Consider the following 25,605-nt stretch of genomic DNA (forward strand, 5'->3'; position numbering starts at 1 on the left):
CATAAATATCCCAGTGACATCAAAGCATCGGATCTTCGGCATTCATCCGCCTAACGAAATTTATCGTCGACACTTCATGATCTGCATAAAAGCATAAATCAAAAGTCAACACAAAAAATATAAACATTTCGCGGGTCCTAAATAAAAACGTGCAAATTACTAATTACCTTTTATTCTGCATTTACGTTATATTGATGGCAAATAAAAGTCTTGATGCAATTAGACAGGTCCAAATTTGCAGATTTATTGTCGATATTACCTTTTAGACATAACATACTAATTTGATATGTAATTATTTTGATTGAATGAGACAAACGTTTTAATTTTTCAAGAAGAGTTTATTGTATTTGACTAGTGGCATGTTTTATCCACCAAATCTTTTATCGCTTTCTGCTGATTATATCAGAAGGGAAACTAGAGAACTCTCTTGTATATTTCGTGTTAGGTGAATGTAAGTAGGAAAAAATTTTGGAATATTACATGCTCAAACATGGAACCTATATGGAATGTTGAATCATATGAATATATTTCGATATCTAAATAAATAATCTTAGCGATCACTGTTTTTAAAATCAAGTTACCTACTGATTTCGTTTCATAAGAATTGCTGCGTAAATGAAATTTTATATGCAAAAGTATCGGTGTCGGAGTGATTGAGTGACACCTACAGATCTCAAATCTTTACTATATCGTACGAAATAAAGAAAACCGTCTTTGTGTTGAGTAGCGGAACGGGTGGTGAAAGGTTTATTTTTAGGTATAGAGTTTGTTGGAATGACAGTGGCGTAGGTTGTGGGTGGCACTAGGGGATTTATCCACACCGAAAAACATAGGATACGTAACATAGGAGCGTATATAAGTGAAAAGATGAATTATCTTCAATCACACAAGCTAATTAAATACAAGCTTTTAAGACAGGATATAATGTACGCCATTTAATCGCCGGCCATAACTTTAACAATTTAAATACAAACATTCTAAGTATAGATACGAATTTGATCGGCTTACCTGAACCGGGAGGATTCCAGATTTCGTGCGAAAAAGGTCTTTCAAATATAACTTGATTTCGTTGCAAAACAACACTTGCGATTTGCAAATTAATTTTATACTTAGAATGTTCGATGCTAGTACATTCTACTTACTCATATTAATTCATTATTGCTAAAAGAGTAATAATATCAGCATGACCTTTGGGTCCACGTGTATTTTACATAAACGGTAAAACCACGTGGACGCAAGAGAACCTTAAATGACTTTCTGCAGTTATTTCATCAAGTACACTCTTTCTGATGACGAAAAATATATTCCGAATGTTTATCCTGTAAGTCACCTAACCTTTCTCAGTATACAGATTATACCAACGTATCATGATCATAACCTAATAAAAAAACTCTATGAAATAATAATAAGAGATGAAAACATGAACGAATAAACGTGTCTGTACTGGTGAAGCTCAGAATTAGTGTTCAAAATTCAAATTCAAAAATTCTTTATTCATGTTGAACTATTAATGTTCGACTTATCATCTGTATGACCAACGCTTGATCTTCTATTTCGGGCTCATAATCCGGCGGAAGAGATATACCATAGAATAGACAAAAATGTAATAGCAGGCAACAATGAAGCCATAAAAGCCAGAATCCGGTTACCAACGAGATGGGCTGGCCAGCCAAGAGTTCCAATTTTTCTTTACCATCGCTAAAATGGACTCCGCGAGAATCCTTTGGAGCCGAAATCCGGTAAAAGCTAAGATCACACTAATACTGCGATGCTCAGTAATGCAGGAGAGACCGTATAGAGAGTGAAATTTAAAAATAAACTACCTATTGTGTGTGGTGTGGAGTTCAGACTCGCGTTCATAAATCGGCCAAACATAGTTTTAACAAACTACAAACTATTTGTTATGAATCCCGTAGGAACACTACAATTTGCCGGGATAAAAGTCAGTGTCCGGTATGCGTGCTATCTCAGTGCCAAATTGCATTAAGATCGTGGCAGCGTCTGAGCCGAACATAGGTATCAAACAAACACACTCACATTCACATTTATGGTATTGGTATTGATTATAGAAAAAGACTTACCTCAGCGCTATGTTTTGGTGCTCGAAACCTAAAAACTGGCGGAGAGTATGCTAAGGCCGCCCTCGCAGCTGATGCTAGCTGCACAGCGCCAAGAGCAGCTCTGTTACCCTCCGCACAGTTTGTTGGAGGACCTCTGAGTTCTTCTATTTGAGCGCCTAGGAGTTCATTGCGGAGTAGACATCCATATGCTAGGTGGTCTCGACCTCCGCCAGCACCGTCATTACTACCGTCACTGCGTGGTTTCTTTGCTGGTTGGTTTTCTGTTCCGCGGCGGATAGCTGCAAAGAATAAAACATACAAGATGTATTATACGCCTTTATTTATTAATTTTGCCTCCTCTAGGCCAAAATTCTGTATATAGCTCCGGTGGGTGCACCCACCGGCTTCAGCTGTGTAGAGAGAATACAATTATAATAATTAACTTTTAAATGATTGAGAAACTGGTAATTTTAGTCTTTGGCTTGTTCAGCAATGGGACATTATTAAGCTTAATGAGATGACGATCTCAAATATATTGGACCGTAAATATTTTAATCTAATTTGAAGCAGTATTTTACTTAAGTCATACATTTTTTTATTTTATTTATTTATTTACATTTGCAAAAAAAAAAAAAAAACTTATAGAAACCCAGGTTTGTAATAACGGAGAATTAAGTCTAGGTACGTTAACTAAAAAAATGATCATAAGTGACTTAAAAAGAAGGATTTCAGTTTTTTCTTAATATTACGAGGATTAATATTTCTTAATCCCAATCCGTTTCTGCTTTCAAGTTCAATTTTTTTTATTTCTTATCGACTTTATTAATTTTTACTTAACATAATTGAAAAACAACTCGTATATTGTTCTCAATAAATGAATATTACCAATATACCACTATAACTTGGCTTCAAGTTTCCAAAGGCTCTTACCGCTATATCAAAGAGGTGTAGGGAAATACTACTGTGACCGGAATTAATGATACGTATTTATTCCACCTTATTACAAAGTAATTTCATTAAAAACGTCCGTAAAAAAATAAAGGAGTACTGTTTCATGTGTTTTTGACAACTGTTCTGCACGATATCTCGGTAGGCTCTTGTGGCAACGTCGTTTTGTCTTTTGGATAAAAAGTGCCGCCGCATAAGGCATTTTAATTTGAAGACACTAAAATTTCAAGACTTTTATCCCGTATATTTAATAAGAATTTACATAGCGGGGCATAATTTCTTTTGGTGAATAAAATTTTGCGTTGTACTTAAATTTGAACATACTTAATGTCAATCAACTTTCGGTTGAAATTAATAACAGACAAGTAAATAGATGAGACAATTGGACACATGACGAAACAAACGACCTCTGGCCAAACTTTTTTATTGCCAAATTATCGATTAAGCGACGAACAAACAATAAACTTAATTTATTTTAATTTATTTCAATTATCTTAATTTATTATAGGAACTAAGACGTTGTTTAAGCTATTGTATGAAATCTGTCATATTGAAATCCTTCATACAAAGGTAAGGGTATTTGATTTACATTCTTCGATTGTCCAGTAGTTAAATATTTAAAAATGAAGAAGATGAAATATAAGAAGAAAGATATATAAGATGATATGAAGATGATATATAAGAACTTATAAAAGAAGATATCTTTTGATTCGATACAAATAATAATATGTGAGTTATCATAATTATTTTGCGTAAGATTTCAATACTGTTAATAGATATTGGTGTCAAGTCTTGTAATGCTTACCATCCCAGTGAAAAAGGACAGCACTATTACTTGATCTGGAAATTTAGTTTAGTCTAGAGATATGCGAACAACAGAATTGTCACCAATATTTATCAAAAGACCTATATATCCCGTTTTAAAATCAGACAAGTTCATGTCTACGAAATACCATCTTTTGAACTTGTTTGAATACGTGAGTAATCATAATCATTTGGCGTAGGGGCAAATGATCTACAAACAGGTATAGGCACGCGCCGGCTGCATAATATATGTTGAATCATTTTGCATTAATTAATTAAATCTGAAGTTTTTCTACCTATGCGACACCTGTAAAGTCACAGAAATCAAATATTATTTATCTTAATAGAGTCGTGCCCAACGCGGCTAATTTTGGTGTGGGCTACATAACGGGATTTATGTTGACGATTGTAGTTTTCACCATTAACTCACAATAATGTAAAAATATGTGCTTAACAGTTTTAATTGCAAGTTCCTATTTGAATAAAGGAGTTTCTCTTCTATTTTAGTCAGTCAGAAGTAAGGGTAGAAATTTTTCATTATACTTTTAAGTTCAAATATAATATTAATAAATAAAAGTATGATGGAAGACTTACATCCGTGAGAAAAGATGATACATAATAGTTCAAATTCGATCCCCAGCACGCGTGTGTAACTTTTTAAAATTATGTGCTTTAAATATCACGGCATTATAATTTAACGGTGAACGAAAACAACTCGTAAGGAAACTTTCTTGCCTGAGTTCTAATAAACGTTCTCAAATTAATGTGGAGTCTACCAAAAATACGCACTTGACCGTCATATTATCAATTATTGTATGAAAACTCTACCATCGAAATTAATAAGTTAATATATTTTCTTTTAACTTTTCATTCACCGCAGGGAGAAGCAACTAACAAGGTATGCTGAAAAAAAACTATTCGGAGTGTAAAAGGAAAGATTATATCTATCGTTTATGTGGGACCCTACTCCCCGTTTAACACTTTTTTTGTTGTAACAAGTCATGGTAAACCACTAAATGACAGATATTTATCTGACGCGGAGGTAACTAAGCCGTAAATAGCTATGCGCACGCGTTGATTAGTCGTGTCCTGTCAGAACCATATGGGCACGCTCGTGCGCATGGTGATTCACGACCTAAAAGATTCTTAATATTTAGACGTTTCAACGCCTATCTGAATATATTGGTTTTGACGTAAACCTTTTGGTTTGGCTTTTGGATTTCAGCACTTCAATAAGGCACCCGATTTCGCGTTAGGAAAATTATTCTCGTTTGCTTTTGAATCCATCTGTCACAGCCTACTTTCCTGACTGCACAACTCTTGAATATCAGTTTTGATGAAAACTTTTTTGGTTCAACAATGTAAAAACACTGATTGTGATTGAAATGTGATTCACTATTCGTGTCAATTCTTCTAGAAGAAAATGTTTACAATATATAGAGTAAGGGGATGAGTTGGGGATTATGTGCATGTGCTTTTGAAAGATGATGTCCCATGACTATGAAAACTATGCTAGCAAACTGATTATTTTCTTTTATATTACGTAACATGCTCAGCACAAGTTTGTTTGACGAAAATAACATTACCCAGCAAATTGACAACTAAAAAACAAAAAAAAACATGGGGTAAGCCTTGTTGCCCAATGGTAAACAACAAATTTCCCTCCAAATGATTTATGAGGTTCTCCATGAATTTAAAAACGGCTGTCCGTGTTACTATACTATCGGTTTCAGATCACGGACTCTGATTCCCTATTACATTAAATCGTGCGAATGCACTTTGTGATGTCAAATATGACACTTTTTGTCACATAAACAACACAAAGTCACGAAACGACGATGCCAACATGAAAACCAAAATTAAAATTAAAAAACAGACAACATATCTGAATAAGTTTATTAAATGAAAAAGTCAAATGATCGCTGTAACTTGAAACTTGTATTATTTCTAGGGTAACTATCTATAACGATAACAAATTAGAACCATACATAATAGAACTAACAGATGTTAACAATGCAGATAAAAACGATTTTACCAAATGACCAACTGAAAGATGATTAATGAATATTATGTCTCGACATTAAAAATTTACTAATTCCACGAATACACTTAAAAACCACACGAATTAAAGCATGCGCTATTTAGTAGCGATCCGGGAGATATTACCAAAATATTCTTTTTTCGCCGTCTTCGGCTAAAACTGAGTATGTGATTCACCGGTGCGAATAATGTGCAATGGTGATTCACTGAAACAGTTGAGCAATGACAATAGATTTAAATTTTGAGAAAACAGGTATACTATATCTAAATACGACCATTATCTATCTTATCTATCTAAACAACAGATAAAAACAAAATACCTTGTTTTAATTCGAATTCAACTACTAATATTACAGCAAATATATGTTTTAATTATTTTGGTTTCTAGTGCAAAATTAAAATACATACAAGATATTTTTAAACAGAACAAAACCGACTTTTCAATTAAATGTCATGTACTTATGCAACTAAAAAGTTTATAAACCCTTTCTGGCTGATTACTGATGACTGAATTATGCCCGAACATACCAAAACAAAAACATCCGAATTGATAAAGTCCTCCTTTTTGAAGGAAGTTAAAAAGAAATATAATCGTACACTTGATGTTTTTGACGGCCGATTGGCGCAGTTTGCAGCGACCCTGCTTTCTGAGTTTAAGGCCGTGGGTTCGATTCCCACAACTGGAAAATGTTTGTGTGATGAGCATTAATGTTTTTCAGTGTCTGGGTGTTTATATGTATATTCTAATGTATTTTATTCATAAAAATATTCATCAGTCATCTTAGTACCCATAACACAAGCTACGCTTACTTTGGGGCTAGATGGCGATGTGTGTGATTTATTTATTTATTTATATTTATTTTTTATATAAAAATAATCTTTTACTTTACTGGGAATAAGGATTAAGTGCTTTAAACAAATCTAGTCGCAAGAGAGCAGGAGGTGAGACATGAACATAAACAATTAACATTAAGTAATGTGGAGACAGATAATGATGGCAGAAACTACTGAAGTGGTTCAATAAGAAACTTATTGATCTTAACAAATTCCGAGATGTACAAATTAAGATACATAATGTAGATGCCCTCACAATAATGAGAGCTACTTATAAAGTCATTGAATTCACTGACCCTAGCGAACAAAATGGATGGTCTGATTTATGCATCGCTAGAAACGTTCCGTGATTCCATATATTTATTTATTTATTTATTTATTTATTTATTTATTTATTTATTAGCTTTTCAAGGGAAACAAACAGTATAATTATACATAAAAGTAATGCCGTATTTTTGTATCACATAGACCAATAAAGTTTCCACAACTTGGTTATACATATAACACGATAACATTAACCACAATTGCTTAGGAGTAAGTACCTAGGAAGCAATTATTATACAAAAAAAAGAAAAAATAATAATAATGTATATATGTCAAAGCATGACACAATTGATCATATATCAGGTACCCGTAAAATAAAAAAAACAGCTCTTGTCGTTGACAGCCCGGTTATACAGCATATTTAACAAGGATGAAGCCACCGCTGCGAAAACCGCTAATAACTAATATGCGTTATATCAAATTCGTTAAATTATAAGATCCATGTATATAATTAATCATCAATATTTTAAAATTTTATATCTGCCTGACCAGATATTTAAATCATGATAGTTGCCAACAATTTACTCACTAATTGGTTGTAAAATAAAACAACTTTATTGCAAATCCCTGAGCTCAAAAATATTATTTTTCTGCATCTTGCCATTAGTTAACAGTGTACATGGGTTTTTTTCTTTTTTAATTGTCTTCGACGTCTTCCTTGGCGCAGTTTGAGCCCTGAATGTGTCTTATGTGTGAAGTTCGGGTTCCCGGGCTCGATTCCCGGCAGGGGATATTTGGAAATATATTTAGAATTAATTTAGATATATAATTTCAAAATTTTGTCTGGTCTAGTTGAAGGCTTCGGCCTTGGTTGTTAACCTATTTAAACTTACGATGTTGCCAGTAACAACTTCTAATAAGTTATTTCTTATACAATTATCTATTATTCTGCACTATTTTTACACTTGCTCGGCTGCTAAGAGGCATAGCAATGATTTAAATAGCCTTTCTCAAAGATTTGACTATAAAATGCAAAAATCCAGAGATCAAACAAATAACAATAAACTCTTCATCGTATAGATATTTTATAATTTATTGTAAAGGATTAAATCATGTTCACACGTATACAATTTCTTAGAAGTATCAATAAGTAAACAAGATCACATCTACAAGATACCCATCGCGTACCTACTTATTAAATAATTTTTAATCCGCAATGAAGACTATCTCATGCTCAGAGTATCTCTACGTGAACAAATCAAGAATGAGAAGATCACCAGTGTTAAGGATATAGCTAAACGCGTCCCGAAGCTGGAGTGGCAATGGGTGAAGCACATAGCTCGGGGAATGGCGACTTCGCACCGGTAAAAGCAGCATTGGTAGACCCACGACGTGGTAGACAGATGACATTAAACGTGACGCAGGGAGGTTTGGAACTCCCTACAAACCTTTGTCCATTGCTTGATGTGATGATATAATTTTAAAATTGCTTTAACTATTTTGTATCTTTTAATGTTTACCGACGGCTATTAAGTAGGTACTTATATACCTCAACATTACTATACTACGTAGCATTTAAATCATTTATATTGTTTTAATGGACTTAGTAATAAAGCGTCCATTAGCACTAATAAACAATCGGAAATTCATACTATTCTTCCAAATTTATTAGTGCACGTAGATATCTATAATAATTACTTCCCATATAGGTTCAACGCTCTGCAGACCGGACGCCAGGACTCGGAAATGCGAACCGAAATTGCATTTCAATTCTAAGCCATGTGACAAGTGGAAGCTTCAATCGATAAGCTAATATAAAAGTACGGTCACACAATTTCCTTCCTGAGCGCCGCCCATACAAGGCGCTCAGACGTTACACTTTGTACGTATTTGGTTAGATACGTGACAAACCAACAGATATAATTAATTCGGACCAACGCCAAATACGAAGTGGTGCTAGCGGACAGCATAATGGGCTGAAAGGTGATAGGAATAAAGATGATAATCGCGAGCTGCACGGAAGATCTAATTGTCTAAATCTAACCGCCTTTTGCAAGGCCTCCACCTACAGTGCTTCCCACATTCAATTTAGATGCGAATTGGTCCAAATTTCGATACCTACTTACTGGAGAGCGTGGAAGGATAAACGATTTAAACTCACATAAAGTTCGAACAAGCAAATATATTGAACTGTGATAGCAATTCCCCCAACAATTTGCCTGTAATTGAACCAACCAACCCCAACCTACATTTTATTAAATAGCACGCACTCGCTCTCTGTCCTCTGCTTGCATCCGTGTTCAATTTAACATAACATAGCCCATAACTCAATAGAAAAGGTAAAAATCTTTCTTAATAAAAGAGCAACTACTGAGTTTCTTGCCTTATCTTCTCGTTAGTATCTGCCTTTCGAACCGGTCACTACAATTTGTAATAATCCGTAGGTTTAGAGTAAGTTTATTTTATCTATAGAGTAAGACAACTTGAAAAAAAAAAACATTTTGACCGGGTTGCGTAAGGAATTACAATCTATTGTCTATATCAAAAAGTTCATAACATATTTTTCCTTACTTACAAATAGCTACTCATACGCATCACCAAATATGAGGACAACGGCAAACAGATATCTGCAAAAGTACATATTTGGCACATTGATTACGACGAAAACTTTACCCTACCAAACATTAAATCTAAAACAATCCACATAGATTTTCGTAAAAGAATCAATGTCATCCCTACTTAATATTATAAATATCAATGTAAGTTTGTTTGTTACGCTTTCACGCAAAAACTACTAAACCGATCCTCATGAAACTTTGTACACATGTTCTTGGAAGTGTTAGAAGTAATATAGGATACTTTTTATCCCGACATTAAGCTCGGTTCCTTCGGGAGAGGGGATTAGTGTTTGACGATTTTACACCATAACTCCGACAAATTATAACCGATTTAAATAATTATTTTTGTACTATAGAGCTTATAATATGTGTTTAATTTTGCCCAAATTGTGGTTGAAGATAGAGGACAGAACTCCTCAGCGGACACCAGCAAACCCCTCATTTAAGGCTTAGCTATACTGAATACTTTAATTTTTTTTAATCTACAACTAAATTTAATGCCACATCAATAAACAAAATCAAACGCAGACGAAGTCGCGGGCAAAAGCTAGTAAAGGAATAATTTATTACAAGATTTCCGAAATTAAAACAATTGTGTGATGACATAGCAATGACTGCACGGAAAACAGAATAAAGGCTAACTGTTTTACATGAGTAACTTTCAACATAAGCACGATGTAGGTATAAAAGCGTCCATGAATCAGTGAACACGTAAGCTAGAAACAAAACAAGTAACCAAAGCATTTCCAAAATAGTAAGATAACCGAAAAATCCTTAAAAGTCCTAATGATTAGACTATCTATTGAAAGGCATTGAAAGTGTGTCACGCACTCCAAGTCTTATCTTCGTGTCGCATTTTTGAAACAGGTGAAAAAACGGATGTCAGAACAGTAGGTAAAAGACGTCGCCTAGATAGCTGTGGTTCCTTGGTTACTATGACACGAATCGGCATAATTAAATTCCTGGTAACATTACCAGTTACCTCAATGAATAAATCAACAACGTGTGTCTGAATGAGCTAGAATCACAACTTAAATGTAAAATAATTATTGAAAATAATCAATTGCAAGAAAAAAATGTTGCCTAAATAATACCTTTGGATTAATTCAAAATTCAAAAATAAACACGCGAATAACTTAAATTAAGTTTTGCATATTCAAAAAGAATAAAATTGAGAAAGAACATTGCATCTTCATCTTTATCAACACATTAACAGCCCACTACAGGACACGGGTCTCCTCTCAGAATGGGAAAGGTTTAGACCTTATTCCAAAACACTGGCCAAGCGCGGTTTGGTAGACTTCAAACGGCCTTGAGAACATTATAGAAAACTCTCAGACATGCAGGATTTCTCGCGATGTTTTCCTTCACGGGTAAAGCAACTGATATTTTACGCCCATAACTCTGTAAAATTATATGTCGAACCCCGTCCCCTCGAAATGAAAGCCGAAGCGCTGACCCCTAGGCTATCACCGCTTAATTGGCAATAATATAAAACTACGAAAAATTAACAAAATTAAAAAAATATCAAACAGCGTGCAAGCAAAATCTAGTTAGAATTAAATAGAATAAAACACAAGGAAATGGTAGAAGGAAATAATCATTGCCAATTGGTAAATGATCCTCTACTGCGTACAGCCAACATAGTTGCAAGCATGAGCTAGCTAGGTGCATTTAATAGTAAACAAGTAACAACAGGTTCTGATAATGTGGGACCGTCCTCACAAGGCAAATCAATTACAAATGACACTTAACACACTGTTATTATATCGTACCGCAGAGGGGCACTTATAGAAATTATAAACTGTTAACATAATACAACTGTAACATGCAATTCCTTATATTTGCTTAATAAATGCGACACTTGTTATGTATACCTTTTATACAGATATTAAATCTAAATAAAAAATTAAATCATGCGGGGCAACTTTTGGGCACTGCCGATAAACTAAATCTATGTACATATATACAAAGTATACATATAGCACATGGAAAGTGTTCGGTTACGACGAAGTTAGTTCTATTATTTTGTTCACCCAAAAAGTGCTCAAAGCGCCGATAGAAGTTTTCACTTCAGAAGACGTCACTGACTTGGAATGGTAAAATGCAATTAAATTTTAAGAAGAATCGAATATCGATAATTTGATAATGCTAAATCCGCATCATGAATTTCATATGCGTTAGCTATCTGTAGAAGTAAAATTTAGGCGATGGCATTATCTTAATTGCCCGAGATTCTTATTTGAATCGGCGATAAATTATTTTTGTTCGATAATTTATAATTTATACTAATACTCTTAACGACTTTCACTTGAAGGGCTCTTTGAACTTTGTTTAATATAAACAAGATAACTAATTGGTTCATTCGCCCCGCTCCTGGATATTGGCCGATGCAAATGGAGAGGCATGTTTACTTTAAGTGGCTCCGAGATTAGGGACGTCTGTCACAGCTCACAGGAAGGGAACCTAACTAATTAAAAATACAAATAAAAAATAACGTTTGCGAAAGAAATTAAAAGAAATTCCGTGTTCTTGTTCCTCGTGTGTATCAAAGAATATAGGTAATCATGAACAAAATCAATGAATTAACTTTTCTAACACCGTTCTTATCTCCCAACTTCATTACCTGAATTTCGTCATCACAAAGTGGTCATAATAAAAATTATTCATTATTAAAATAATCCCCACTGTAAACAGATGAGTTTTTGCTCATTTGTTGCCCATGACATTCAGGTCCAGTTCCCACCTCCTTACCAGATCAGTTCAATAGTAAGCTTTGCAGCAATCAGCTCTTGATCGACATTTTTTTTTATTCGTCCTAGGTCCTACAACTCTATAGCTAACCTACCAGTTAGGTACTCGATTACGCGACCTAGATTCTAAATTGCAGTACGCCTCTACAGTGCTATAGGTACAGCACTTTCAATAAAGGACTTATAACGGTACCTACAGCACTCACGTTTCTAGTAACTGACCGAGCCCTAAATGTAACTAGAATTGATTCTACAAGTATGCATCTTTTTCTTTATTCTAAAAGATCTAGTCCTGCACGAAAAGTAGTAGTTATAAGAAAAACATGCTGAATGGTTTCTTAATATTAACTTGTAGATTAAGATAGTATATGTAGTAAATGCGGTGATAGTTAGGCTGAACTCTAAGGGTTCAGGTAGTAGTCAATATCATGCATAAAAGTGTTTCCTTGATGAGGTTCTTGCAGCAATAGTCTCGACCAAAACGCGAGTGTTATTAAAAATATAAAAGTAAGCAAAAGTCAAAATGGCGGACACTAGACCCTATAGAAAAATTAAACTATTTCAAACGGGCTACCCTGAAACCGTTTTTTTTTTTTTAATATTTGGTTTTTATTATACATTTCCTTAGCAATTTTGATTAAGATCTAGAAGATTTTGAAGTTTGTTGCGGTCGATTTTCAGTCCACATAGATGAAAAGTAATTAGCATCAGCACGAATAAACTTCACGCAATTTTATATTTCTTATGTTTATTAAGATCAAAACCTCTGACACTTTCCAAGATTTCGTACGGTGAGGTTTTAATTCACGTTTCCATACACCGGCAAAATCGAAAACATTTTCTAGTACATATCTGTGTTACTAACTGAAACAGTTTACTTCCTTAGTTAAACTTGTAAAATATAAGAAATCAACTACAGCTTTTACTTTTACGTAGTTTCTTCGTACTCGTTATCTAGGAATTCTCGTTCGAGAGTCTTGCTTTCTCGAACCCATTATCGGTAATGTCTTCCAAGTTTCCCCGTGAACCCACTATTGCAGTGTTGTATTTATGGCTATCTGTAAGAGCCCCATAAAGCTGCGTTTCATTAAATGTTTTACTGATGCAGCGAGCTTAAACACGGCCTTTAGTATTATTTACTAGCAGATGCCCGCAACTTCAACATCGTAAAATAAGTACTAAGGAAGTAGGAGCTAATGTAACATGATCCGACAACACTACGAAACTTAGGAACAAGCTGAGGTCAAGGCAAGTTTCAGATTTATTTCACTTGATCCGCATTTAACTGTCACATAAGTTGTATTCTAAATCCAAGTATCGAACCGTGAAAATAATAGAAAATGAAGGAATCATGTGTATTGTATGTACATAAAGTTATTTAAGTTATCAGTAGTAGTCGTTTTTAATGGTACCAATCTTAAATGTTTGATAATGCTTACCAAACATTTACTTAAAAGGTTTACGAACCGTCGATTTAACTTAGCTTCTTATCATTAGCAAATTAATTGCTTTTGCAGACTCGCCTGGGATTGCATGATTATGGCGTATGGTAAATGCGCTAAGCGGTCAGTGTCTATATAATAGGTCTTTTAAATAACAACTAAATTATTGGACTAGAACTACATAAATCCTTAGCGTTTTTTTTTTTTTAGATTTTCTTCTATTCAAAAAGGTAGCTCAGTTACCCTTGAATGAACTTAACATAGGTACGCTGAAGAATTAAGCGTCTATCATGTGTCAAGCAGCAGATAAAATCTTGCAAATCTCTCAAATCTACATTCACATAAAGTAAAACAAGTATTTGCCTCTTAGAAGGACCACGGAGGCTTCTATAAATACGTTAGCTCGGCGATTTAAATTGGAATGCATAATATAAAGTACACGAGCTTACGAGCTGGTTCCAGTCTTGCAAATACCTTGCTATGCATCTAACTTCAATGTTAGGTCACTAACGGTATTCAAAGTCGACGCTTTGAAAGCGCACTGCGAACGGCCGGGCTAATGCATCTTGCATCATCGTGTATTCCTTGAGGGAAAGTTCCTTAACCCTATAGCTATCAGGCTAGATTTAATAGCATTTACAGACGTGCCAACTTGAAGCTCCAACTCATGTCGGCAAGTGAATTACCATACGTCTGAAGACGGGTGGTCAGTTCAGGGATTCATCTCGCCAATGTCCAACCTGAACTAACATTTAACTTCAATGTTGGATCAACGCATATTGCGAACAGCCAGGTTAATATATCTTGTAAGGCAATATATCGTCATCTGAGGGAACTGAGCTCCTTAACCCAAGTTTCCGACTAGATTTACAGACGTAACAATTTTACGCTCCAACTTAAGTCGGAATACACAACTATATGACTAATTGAACCAACTTAGCCCCTGATTTAATTATACAGTCAATCAAATACCTTTAGCTAACATCTAAGACACCTTACGAACTAAGGATCTTGCATTATCGCGTATTCCATGGGGAAGGGAAACTTGCATAACTACATTTTAATAGTTCTCATGCTAGATTTGAACGCGACTGTTATTTTTGTCTTGAATTCATAAGAGAACGTAAATAATATATATACTCGTATATAAAAGTTATTTTGGTTTGTGTACGCTTCAAACACTCAAAAAGTTCTGCACCGATCTAGCAGAAATTTTAGCATGATATATAATACGCATCAAGGATTGTTTTTATCTATTTTTCTCAATCATAATGTGCCACAGCGAAGCGTGGCAGGGCACAGCTAGTTATTTATAAAAAGGTATAAGTACCTACTGTGAAGTCGGCAAACCTACTGGAGTTAAAAGTCAAAGTTGGCTATTGTAGATGCATTCAATGGAGGAAAACAACGTCTTTAATATCGCCTACAGTAGTTCCGATTGTTTTTAAAATGCATCGCTTATCGGCCCCTTTCAGCTTATCGGGTGACCGGGCCACGCATACAGTCGAGTACTCAGCAGGACCATAAAACAATGGTATTATAAGAAACCATTATAGAGAAACGAGTCTGAGTCACCTCGCTTTTCTTTATAATTTTTAATCTATATTATCGGAAGTATTGATTGGCCAAAATATCACAAAGACGCAGTAAGGTTTTTTGGTCAAACAAAAAAAGATTGTTGAACACTCTGCTGACTTTCGAGAAATGAGGGTCAAAATTGCAACCGTAAGTATGATACGAACACTTCGATGATGTTCATAACCAACATTGTATTTGAGAAATCCAACTAAGCTTATTGTTTTCATTTTATAACATTTTCTAAGCTGGCCAAGTGCTTATTGGTAGACTTTACACGCCAATTCAATTCTGATCATTCCTGAGACTCTGATCATGCCTGATACTTCTCCATATTGAGTACAATATGGAGTATTCACCTGCATGACTAGAATTCCTTACGATGTTTTTCTTCTTGCTTGAAGCAAGTGATATTTAATTGCTTAAAACGCACAGAACTCCGTTTTGACGGAGTTCTGTGCGTTTTAAGCAATCTCCTCTATTTTGATAGAGGTGCGTTGGGATCGAACTCCCCCGAAGAGGAAGCAGCTAACCGACTATCACAGCGTGTATTAATCATTAAATTCCTTTCACAAAAACTCAGTTTAACAGTGAATAAAAGAGTAATTGCATTACAAATTGAATTCTAATCCACTTTATAGATGAGTCAAGCATGTGGGTGCGACTCGTCGACATAGTTGCCATTCAATGCACCATTGAAAACAGTTTGGAGTGGAAATACTTAGTATCAAAAAAGCTGAATAGCGAAAGCAATTGCTGCTATTAAAAATAGATAAATTATGTAGAGTTCAATTAATCTTTATTTATGTAATTTATTAGGGATTCGAAAACTGTATTCACAACGTACTTACATCCGAAACGAAGTGTGAAACAAAAATGTTGGTGTGTTAAAAATCATATTTTTAAATATTACCAACCTCATCATCAATCTCAACCTCTCAAGAACCTAACACCTAACCAAAAAAATCGGAGTTTAATGTTGTCACGCTGCTCCAATTCTGGTTGGCGGGCTTTAAACAATTGATTGTAACGGTGACTTCGTCCGCTTACATCTACTCCAACACACAATATACTCGGACTCACCGCATCGCATCGCCAGCCCGCGCTATGACTTTCTTTACTCGTGTTAACTGTGAACTATGAACTCAAAAACTACATTACTGCAATAATAAGTTTTGAAATATCTCCTATAAACAGAGTAACACTTCGCCGGGTATGCGAGGGACACGTCCTGTAAATTACCGCCCGAGTCTATCAATCTGAGGCGTAGGTGTTAAGCTTGTACTTAATTACAACGTCGACCAAGTCCCTTAGACCGGAACACAGCAATGCTTGGCGAGAGCAAAGCTGCTTGGCGGTGGTAGTACTTAACCAGATGTCACATAAAATGTCACAAAAAATGCATTATATTGCTGAATTCAGCAAAGCGAACAAAAGTGCAAAAGTTTAATGGAAAAAAAAAAAAAGAAATAAACTTTATAAAACGTGGATTTGATTCAAATGAAGCTACGAGTACGTGCGCAGTGGACGCTTTACTTTTATATACATTTTAGATGCTGCAAACAAGAAATAAACTTTATAAAACGTGGATTTGATTCAAATGAAGGTTAGTTTAGCGTGGACGCCATGCCATAGCTTTAGATAATGTAGATGGTACAAAGCCAGCGTCTTAAATTGATAACAACAAAAGAATAAAACCACGCCAGGTTCGAGTAACAATTGTAAACATAGGGTTCCGTACACCGAAAAGAAAGGCATACTGAGAAATAGCTGCAATAGAAGAGTTTTGCACTAAGTTTGTTTGTACAGGTTCATTCATTACGATATTTTTTGGAAAATATCGTAAAGTCTACTATCCCTAGTAATCCCTAGTAATACCTAGTAATATTATAAATGTGAATGTAAGTTTGTTACACTTTCACGCAAAAACTACTAAACCGATCATCACAAAACTTTGTACACATATTCCTGAAGGTATAAGAAATAATATAGGATGCTTTTGATCCCGAAATTAAGCTCAGTTCTGTCGGGAGAGGGGAAGAAAGTGTTTGACGATTTTACACCAGGGCTATCCTAAATACATAAAGTGCTGCCACATGTATGAGGCACATGTCTTTCTAAAAACAAGAACAAAAGCGAACGAAGTCGCGGGCAACAGCTAGTATTTCATAAACATAGTATGACTTGTTCGCGTTTATTGGTTTTTTAATATTCCCGTCTCAAGTCGTCTCTCCAGTTAAAAGCATTAATAGTCACTCAAATAAGAAGTTCTTTTGATAAACGAATAAAGTGCCCTTATGGTTTCCTCTTACCATTTTGACACGAACCCCTAAAAGTAGAAAAAAAAATCATTACGAAATTCCCTCATGCACTGCATCGTATGAATAAACATTTGCGAGTGCCCGATGTGTATCACACACGTTATCGCATGCATTTTGCCGAATAAACAAGTCTTTTGCCGTACCGAACTGATGAGCTACCTTTGAAATTTAAATTCTAAACGCAAAATCCAGATTAAGCTCGTTTACATTTCACCAGTAGCCTTGAACTATCAAAAGATATCCAGCGATACACTGCTACTCGAGTTTTTATTGCAGCACTCCACAAACCAACCCGCACTGGGCCAGCTACGGGTGGGCTGGGTGGACCAGCTGGGTGGACTACGGCCTTAGCCTCTTCTCATTGTGGGAGGAGACCCGTGCTCTGTAGTGGGCCGGTAATAGGTTGATGTGATGATGATGATGATGATTCCACAATGATCAACATGCTTAATTTACTATAATCGTTGAAAATGGCTCAAAACTGTGCGGTGACAATTTACTCTCTACGCACTTTTCACTCAAATACCAAAGCATCCTGTGGATAGTGAACAATTTTGTAGAACAATGATGACACAGTAATTCGCAGTGCACCACCGCTCAACCAACCGAGCAAACGAACTTTCAGAAACTAGTTTAACTTTGAATCCAGTACCTAAGATTGTTGTGTCAAGTCCATAGTTACTACTAGTGAAGTTCTAAAAAAGGAACACGAGTTGGGCAGTGCCAAGGATAAGAAAATGACGCTGCTGAGATTAAAACAATGTTACAGATCTTTGACCTTTCACGGCACAACGTGGATCAAGCTAGAGTGGAGACCGTGTTTAGCGAACCGTAGGTAAGACGGCCCTACGAGTAAAGTGGAAGAAACCTGTCTCAGTGTGTTTAAGCCCTAAGTAATACCTATACCCAAAGGCCTATTCGTGTACGATACTATAGGGTGCCTAAAATCCAGTTACTGTAATAATGTGAATCGGCCGTAACGATAAAAACAAGAGCATTGCTACCGGGATAACTCTTTCTTATAAACATTTGCACGTACAGGAAATCTGTAATAGCAGCTAGCTCAAAATACCTGTACCACTAGAACGCGTTTTTATACTTCGCGATAAAGAAATTCGATACTTACTTACGATTAAGTACTTCCGGGTACATACAAAATAAATTTATCAAATAGGCTATATTGTGTTTTTATGTATTGCGATTTTCCGTTTCAAGTATCCTAAAGGCTACGTTTGTACAAATAACCTGGATGAGATTTTTGTCCTCTTTCACCTTTTGTATGTAAGTATTTTTTGACGGCCGATTGGCGCAGTGGGCAGCGACCCTGGTTTGGTTCGATTCCCACAACTGGAAAATATTTGTGTGATGAACAGGAATGTTTCTCAGTGTCTGCGTGTTTATATGTTTCTTATAAGTATTTATGTATATTATTCATTGAAAAAAATATTCATCAGTCTTCTTAGTTCCCATAAAACAAGCTGACTTCGCTTACTTTGAGGCTGGATGGCGATGTGTGTATTGCCGTAGTGTATTATATTATTTAGTTAGGTATTTGTAGCTTTCCCATAATCATTGTGCAATTAAGATTTTTCAATAAAATTGAAATATATATATTACATTAAAATAATTTGATGATTTTTTACATTACACTTTACACTTTGATATTAAGTTATTATCTAAAGATCTGAAAGCATCGAAAACTTTGAAAGTTTACGAGTTGTGCAAACTCTTACTAGCGGAGTTGATAGATGACACTTTTTTCGATCGTTCGGCGACGTGTTCGCGCATGACTGCGATCTGTGAGAACGCATGGATGGAGTCACGGTAGGCAATGATGCAGTGTAATCCGTACTAATATTATAAATGTGAAAGTGGTGTTTGTTTGTTTGTTTGTTCTACCTTTACGCCCTTTCTAAACAACCAATCAACTTTACTTTTGGCATAGGGTTAGTTTTGATCCCAGGAAACCGAGCGGTTTATATTCCTAAAATATTTTAATAAACTTTCAATAAACTATGCCGAATAACGAACTGAATAATTGAGAAGGCCCTCAATGAATTTCAAGTTTTTGTTTAACACGTCTGAATTTAAAGATCTAATCATATTATAAATAAAGGGATACCAAAAATATTACATAATGTAAGTATTGAATTGTACTATCAAGAAACAATTTAAGTTAGTATAACCATTAGATTACCCGACTATGTTTCTGTGCGTTAAAATGTTTGCTATTTTTATACTTACCGATTTTACATTTGTAAGCATCGGTTATCGGTGTCTAATCAAAATTTCATTTTTAAAATGAACCGATTAGTGGAACCTACACTGTAAATTCGGATCTACTGAGAGATTGCATAATAATGATTGCGAATGCGAATTATAAAATAAAAAAAACATCGATGAATACAAACAAAAAGGTATATAATAATAGTACTTGTGATACCGTTGTTCTGTCTTACAAATTTTACTACAACAAAAGCCTTCCAAAACAATACAGCTATATTTCTTACGATATACAGACAGAATCTTCAGTCATTTAACAAATAAATTAAAGTCTTTTCAAACGTCTAAAGCTTTCCCCACACTTAAAACAAATTCGAAATTCAAATTCAAATTATTAATTATTATTCATGTAGGCCTATCAGAGGCACTTATGAAGCGTTCATTACATATATTTTAACATAATTATTGTAAAGGGATGGTTATAACTTCGTTCGCCAACTTAAACCTAAAGTTACGAGGTTCCAAACGCGCCCTGGTCTAAGAGCCCGCCACAAACATAGCCTGGTAAATTTTTTTTGTTATCACCATCTCACAGTAAATTAATATTAAGCTATGAAGTTAGAGCAATTCACCAAAAGCTTTTTTACCGTTTAAGTAATTCTTAACATTATAATAGGAAAATAGCATCCTCGCGCGGGCAACCTTCACCGCCACCGAGTCTGTGTGGAGAATGCTTTAAGCTTAGAAAGGCTTCTATGTGACGCGTAGCGTAACAAGCTGTGCAACGTAACGTGGAAATAGGAAAATGTAAAGGGAACCTAAATAGAGTACGTTGACCTTATCTCATTGTGTTTGAGCTAACTACCGCTAACGGCTTTGACTAAAGCATCTGTATTTACGTAAGTGTCACCTTACCTTACTATTAAATTGTCTATGGCAAGTTTATTGTTATGACTTTTTAACACTTTACAAGGATGGCGGAGATGTATAATTTTTTTATTCTCTGGGGTCTTTTTGAAGTAAAACTTCTTTAGGCGTGACTAGGGAGTAATTGAGTTTTTTTTCTGACGGAAGTAACGCTTACGTCAGACGTCTGTGTAGGTTCCGCTTTTTAAAAATAATTATTTGGATTGGTCGTAAGTACATGTCATTTACTCCACGCTTCTGGACCCTCAAACGCCAACTAGTGGCAAATATCAAAATCTATTAGGATTATTTATTTCCAATATTTTTAAACGGATCAATTGTGAAGAGCAAAGTGAATTTAACAGTTTTTTAAAAATATTTTAAATTGCTAAGTTTTTTGACAATCTCTAAATATACTTGTTATATTGACATGTGCTGCTCCAATCTTCAATTTTCTACATCAAAAATATTCTATTCAACAAATGAAAATATTTATAAAATGTGAAACTGATGAAATAGTTAATATTAAATGAAATGGCGGAGTCCCAGGAACATTTTTCTCTCTCAGTAATGAAAGTTTGACTTCAATCGCGCGTAAAGGTTACACGCACACCTTTTTTACACAAATTAAACCAAAAAAAAAAAAAAAACTGGGTACCCTCTCGTTTATAGCAACGTTCTTGTGCGGGAAAAATAATGTGTGCTGTGCGGGATAGAGTGATGTAGAATCGAGCGCAATCTGAGTTAGTTTGCGCTCTCTAGTCTCATGGGATGTAACAAGGGAATTCTAAACGCGCTTAACGTTTATCAAAGTACCTACATGTACCCAACATAAGCTATCTGCTTTGAATGTTTGCAGTGTCGCAGACGTCACTTAGCTACTGTGATAGATATCAACATTCAAAATATTCATTTTCATTCAAAACTAACTTTTTTCCGCTTTCTTCATCCGCGTTTATTATGGTTTTTACACATCCCTATCCGTGCGGTGCGGTTGCCGGTTCCCGGTTTGTATTCCTGGGATAAAAAGTATCCTATGTTTAGCCTCCATCCTTTCAACTAACTCCATACAATATTATATTAATTAAAAATTTAAAAACCCTGTACTTTGAATTTAGTGTATATAATTCTAATAGTAAAGGCATATAAGTATACTGAAGGAGTCGTACAAAAAAATAATTGCAATTTTTTAGTGAAGGCAATCATGGGTTAAAAATTTGTCATAACATATATTATTCCACTAGTCAGCCCTTTTCATTTGATATCCATATTGTGGGAGTTGTTATAAAATATGAAATCCGCCATTTTGTGGCGGCGGCCATATTTCACCGATTTTCATCAAACATGGCTATGAACGCTTCCGAGTAATTAACCTTTCAAACAAAATCAAAATCGGTTTATCAGTTTGATTAATACGATGCCACACACATACACAAACACGCCAAATATATAACACCCTGTCGTTTTTGCATCGGTGCTACGATGTAGGGCTTGAATAAACTTTCGCATTTACAATGAGTAAGAATGATCTTACCTTTTTTTTAATTCTTTGCCAACCCTGACGTCTTTCTTGTGATTTACTGTGCGGCGGTGGCATACGTTCAAGAACAAATGAGTGGAACTACTGATAGTTTAAATATTTATATACGATGCCATTAAGCCTGGGTTGTCAGTAAGAATAGTCATCAAAATCTCATGAATACGTCGCATATAAATATAATAAAAACTAATCTAAGTAATTGATGTATCCGGGCGAAAAAATCCCAGGACGTTCGATCATCGTCGACAATTTTATGCACTACACATCCTCTCTATTTGATATTAGAGCGGTTGTGATTTTTTATTAGCGTCTGAGCTAACGCCAAAGTTAGGTACCTACCTGTGAGACCCATATAAAAAGTATAATAATCTCGCAAAATTTGATGTCCCACGATGAGTATCGGTTCATGTAATAAAAGTTAAGAGTTAACATATGAGTTGGGTTGAAACCGCCTTCCTTATTGGGAGGCCGGCTAGTACCATCCCACCGACAAAGACTTAGGGATTTAGCGTTACGGTACGATGTCGCGTAGAAACCGATTAGGGGTATGTGTTTAATGAGACTGCAGTCAAGGCCTAACTAGTAGTGGAATAAAAACATCGGTTTAAACACGTGTTTCTTTAACAACTATTAGAACTATGGTAGGATAGCGATTATGCCACGAAAAAATGTAAATAAACGTACCATAAAATATCACTTTATTAATTTACTTTATAAACTATGTCAATATGAACTTATCGATCAACCCGCCAAGGTTGGATCCAAACAATTTTATTGGTTCCCGCCATCATGCCTCTACCGGCATTAACAGATCGGAGAATGACATCAAAAAACAGACAAGTGGAAATTACAACGCTAGTTAAATTAAAATCCAACACAACTAAGGCTACTACAATCTCAAAACGCAATAACGAAAAACGAACAAATAACCCGTGCCGCAATTGCTGAGTGTTTGTACAAACGTCACGGTATTAGGTGTTCAGTAAAATGAAATTTCGTGAGTGCATTGAACTAAAAACGTGGCTGATTACTTAATGCATAGCTAAAGTCGTGATCGTAACACCGGCTTTTTGCGTGGAAAAGCTTTTTGCCTATTTGGAGTCCGTAAAATACTAAAACATATTGACGTTTTTGCCTAGTTATTACCTACCGTAGCGACAGCGGCAACTCACTGAATACAAACAATGAGCCGTAGATCGTACAAGTCACAATGTACAGAACTAGTAGGTAGTTTTAGAAAGGCTGATTAAGTGAACGGTCAATAAAAATAGGTGTCCCTGTTCATTGATCCGTGTTTGTCTTTATTTTATCTAAAAAAAACATTCTAGTTGAGGCTTCCTATTCACTGCGTACCAACTTCTAACACCGGATCTTTTATGTTACATTTATGCATATGCAAATCATAGAACCGTCTCACATTTACGACGTTTCCTGTAATCTATGATTTATTCCAGGGGTGCATAATATTTTTTTAAAGCTAGGAACGTAAACTTATCTTCTTTAGTTATTTTAGTTATTCTTCTTTAGATGTACTTAAGCGGCGGTAATCATTCGGCATCCAGTAATGTCGCTTTTTAATAATAACAATAGAAAAAATTACACCATTTATTTGCAAAATAATTGCAAAGCTTTACTGGCAAACCCACTACTTCGAAAATAGTTAAATTAACTTATCTATAGCTATCAAACCGGCTTTTAACGAAGAATTTTGGAAAGAAAACCAAATAATTTATTTGAATTTCACTAATAATCAACACTTCATAGACTTTTACTTTATTTAGCTAGATTATTTGCGCTGGTTTATACAGGTACGGTTAATGTCAGAGTTAATTGCCCAGCATTATTTAATAGACCGATACGCTAATTTCACCATTGATCAATGTTTCATCAACTGGGGGCTAGAATCCGCGACCGAAACATCTCTCTTGTAATACTCTGGCTGATATTAGCACTGGTTTACATAGCTAAGGATGATGTCAGATTCGCAATACCTAAGTCGACATCAATTGATTACCCAGCATTGTTAGCAGTCGGCCTAGATTCGACACGTTGACAACTGATTTATGCTTATACTCAGGTGTCAAAAGCCCGATACTATAGAAAAAAAACCCACCACATTCACGTATAAAAGATAATGCCGAGATTGTTGACACCTCGTTCATCTATCATCCGGTTATATAACTAGGTACGACAATGGTATTATTTTCGTCGCCAAACAACTGTAACGATGAATTACGTATTTGATAGTTACATAGCGCGGAGCCGTGTGGTGACGGCATATCAGAGTGCCGAGTGTGAGATTTGTTAGCTGCGTTAACTTATTCGAACGCGTGAAAGCTACTATTTGTATGGCACTGAAAGAGCGCCACCTAGTGACAGTACGGTTGCCCGGTAATGTCACTAGAAGGCGCTTTTCGATACCATATAAATCGTAGTAAACTTTCACGTGATCGAGTAAGTTAACGTAGGTAGAAAATCTCACACTTGGCACTCAGAATACAGTTGGCACCATTACTTTTCTTCCCGCAGGTGTCGTATAAGGCGACAAGAGGAATAGTAGAACGCGTCCTCTATGCTTCTACCATCTACTGCGCTCACCAACCCGTCTACAAAGCGTGGTGATTATAGACAAGGCCTTTAGACCAGCAGTGGACTGTTATAGGCTATTGTTTTTCATTTTATTTTTTAATTTATAATATTGTTTGTATTAAAATTTGTTGGTTCGGGAGACGAATTGTGATGCTGGAATGACACTGTAGCGTCCAGTGGGAAATGAATAAATCAATAACTAAAGGCTTTGTTGAATGATAGACAACCTACAATCCAAACAGCTGAAAAATTTTAAGGTTATAGAGAATATTCTCTGAGAAGCTTGTATATCCATGAAACTTGGTATCTGGGCTTTTGGTTCAAACATATATGAAAACACATTTTTTTGAAAATACTAATGGTATGTTGTCTCAAAGTCGTTAATGTTAAAAGATATTTTTCAAATTATATATACGACGATTTGAAGATTTTATTTCATTTGTTTATAGCTTTGCCCTGTAGATTAATTCCCGGATACGCATCGCGGCAAAATTCCTTTATATCACAGGATCTCATTCTCATCTCAATTCTATGCAGACGATGTTAGAGGGCGACGCTAGTAAATAAGCAAATAAATTATATTTAGCTAAGATCTCGTTTGTAGTAACACAGGTAGCTGCGGGTAATTCGGATAATTATCTATCATTACGGCATAATCACAAAGCCTGTTTCTAAGACCTTGGGGCAC

General features: G+C 35.3%; 1 protein-coding gene across 1 annotated transcript in view; it reads right to left on the reverse strand.

The window, feature by feature from the left end:
• LOC120637674 (fizzy-related protein homolog) overlaps positions 1 to 25,605 on the reverse strand; it is a 78,696-nt gene that overhangs the window by 31,872 nt on the left and 21,219 nt on the right. The window contains exon 2 of the mRNA XM_039909614.1: positions 2,082 to 2,359. Within this exon, the coding sequence (XP_039765548.1) occupies positions 2,082 to 2,359 (278 nt within the window). The remainder of the gene's footprint in view (positions 1 to 2,081; positions 2,360 to 25,605) is intronic.

The sequence above is a fragment of the Pararge aegeria genome, chromosome 4 (genome assembly GCF_905163445.1).
Source record: "Pararge aegeria chromosome 4, ilParAegt1.1, whole genome shotgun sequence".
Taxonomy (NCBI): domain Eukaryota; kingdom Metazoa; phylum Arthropoda; class Insecta; order Lepidoptera; family Nymphalidae; genus Pararge; species Pararge aegeria.